Here is a 2460-nt window from a genome sequence, read left to right on the forward strand (position 1 = left end):
ACACACAGACACACACAGACACACACAGACACACACAGACACACACAGACACACACACACACACACACACACACACACACACACTGCTATCGCTGTGTACACTAGCATTCTAACCAGGCACTATAAACAGTGTTATTTACGGAGAGGGCTTACTCAATGATAACAAGCCTTCATCCCTTTGTCCTTGGCTGAATATGAAAATAGAACGTGATCCAGATTGACCCGTTTAATGTAAAGGGTTATCTGTAAGGGAGCGAGGATCAAAGCAACTGCGACGCACTTACATTCTACTTAGAACGAGCGATGTGACAGCACGGAAAGTCTAGACTCCAGCTTTATCCTGCTCTATCGTCTCCTAATCTAACCCTAACTATATTATCCTATCCTAACCCTTGAAGTTTATTAGGTCAATGTCAAGGTCTATCTTAGCTTACCCTCTGCTAACCTAATCGTAACATTATCGTATCATATCCTATTCTATTTTATTTATTTCCCATTCCATCCCATCTCATTCAATCTCATCTCATCCTGTTCCTCCGTGACAGGGCGCGCATCCGTGTGTGCTACTAGGCTGTCAGCGCACGTGTGGCGACAATGGGCGGCACCGTAGCCAGCGCTCTCGCGCAGCTGCTGCAGTTTCTCGGTAGAAACATCGTCAGCGTCGTGTTGGTCGTCGTCACGGCTCTCGTGTCGTCGTACTACGTGAAGCGACCGCGTGGAACGCCGCCCGGACCCCGCGGCTGGCCCGTCGTTGGCTCCTTTGTCTCGCTGGCCGGCAAACATACGGGACGTTACCTCCAGCAGCTGAGTGAGCAGTACGGACCGATATTCAGCCTCTACATGGGACCGCAGGTTAGCAGAGTTACTTTGTACATCTATCTATATATCTATTTATCTATCTATCTATCAATCTCTCTCACTATTTATCCTTCATCTATTTAGCAATTAATTCATTTCTCTATCTATCCATTTATCTATATCACTATCCATCTACCCATCAATCTATCTATCTATCTATCCCTCTATTAACCCATTCACCTATTCATCTATCCATCTATCCATCTATCCATCTATCCATCTATCCATCTATCCATCTATTCATCTATAAATCTATCCATCTATCCATCTATCTATCTATCCATCTATTTATCTATCCATCTATCCGTATATACGTCTATCCATCTATCCATCTATCCATCGATCCATCTATCCATCTATCCATCTATCCATCTATCCATCTATCAAATAGCGCATAAGCACATAAAACGTCAATTGTTAATTTGTTATTATGATGATATTATTTTATTTTATTTAATACTAATTAAAACATGGTAATTAAATTAATGTAATAACTATTTTGCCTATTTCCGTGGTGATTTCCTGCATTAAACCTAACGAGAAAAAATCATTACAAATTGCAAGATAGTTCAATTACGCATTTTAACGTTTCTCACACAAATTAAATTGCTGCCTCAATTTAATCAGTTTGAGTTGAAAAATGAAAGTTTAATTGCCACCAAACTTAAAGAGAAAACATTACTAATAATTACAAAATTATTGAATTTCGCTTTCTAATGTTTCGTACACAAATTTGTACTACAATCATGAATATAATGAAGTGTAATCACGTATTTTAATCAAGTGGGTAAATACTACGACTACAGTAGTTTGAATTGAAAGATTTAGATCAGTTTTATTTGCACTAAACCTAAAGAAAGAATATTATTTCTAATTGCAGGATTATTGAAGTGCGCCCCTGACATTTCTCACACAAATTAAATTGCTGCTACAATTTAATCGGCAAAATATCTCCTTAACGCCTTCTAACAAAAGCTTTATGACACGTTTTAATCTCAAGTACCACGTGCAGGATAACGAAATTTATTCACAGGTTTTTTTAATTAGAGGTAAAACGTTGGATACATCAATTTAATCACAGGTTAATTTTTATGATAACACAGTTTAATCACAAGTTAAGGTAAAAACGTTAGGTAACGCAGTTTAGTTACAGGTTAAAACGTAAGATAATGCAGTTTTATAGCAAGCGTTTCACCACACGCGTTTATCACTCGTACGACGTTTTTTTTTTTTAAACGTTGCGAGTTTTTATGAAATTATTGTGGATTACTGTCGCGCGACGAAATGTAACAGATACGGATTTGCCATCCAGGTGGCGCCTAAGGTTCCGTTCATAGACGGATCGGTAACGCCATCTGGTAGCCTGATGTGAAAGTTCTGCAGAATGCCTGTGAAGAATATGAACAGCTCCACTCGCGCGAGAGCCTCTCCTAGACAGACGCGACGACCTGTCGGCAAATAACAAACGCCATCATCAGGGAGGTTTTTTCAAAGCTTGGCTGGTGGAGAAAGAGGGTAGTCTTGGCGTGCCAGGGCTAAAGTTATTCCGTGATCTTAAAATGCATTCGCGGCCTTTTTCGAGAAATCGTTTCATAAAAGATA

The 2460-nt window shown here is 39.5% G+C and overlaps 2 protein-coding genes across 6 annotated transcripts in view; one reads left to right on the top strand and one right to left on the bottom strand.

The window, feature by feature from the left end:
• The window catches only part of LOC106813234 (cytochrome P450 2C11-like), a 60228-nt gene that overhangs the window by 37454 nt on the left and 20314 nt on the right, over window positions 1-2460 (bottom strand). The gene's annotated exons all lie outside the window — the stretch shown is intronic.
• Window positions 1-2460, top strand: part of LOC106813232 (cytochrome P450 2C15-like) — an 81306-nt gene that overhangs the window by 36015 nt on the left and 42831 nt on the right. For 2 of the 5 annotated variants that reach the window (XM_014817315.1, XM_014817314.1), the window contains exon 1: window positions 517-852. The exons of 2 other annotated variants lie outside the window; for them this stretch is intronic. In XM_014817315.1, coding sequence (XP_014672801.1) covers window positions 595-852 — 258 coding nt within the window. In that variant the 5' untranslated portion in view covers window positions 517-594. Of the gene's footprint in view, window positions 1-516; window positions 853-2460 lie in introns of those variants that run through there. One more of the 5 variants, XM_014817316.1, reaches the window with a different exon arrangement.

The sequence above is a fragment of the Priapulus caudatus genome, unplaced genomic scaffold (assembly GCF_000485595.1).
Source record: "Priapulus caudatus unplaced genomic scaffold, Priapulus_caudatus-5.0.1 Scaffold743, whole genome shotgun sequence".
In the NCBI taxonomy this organism is placed as follows: domain Eukaryota; kingdom Metazoa; phylum Priapulida; class Priapulimorpha; order Priapulimorphida; family Priapulidae; genus Priapulus; species Priapulus caudatus.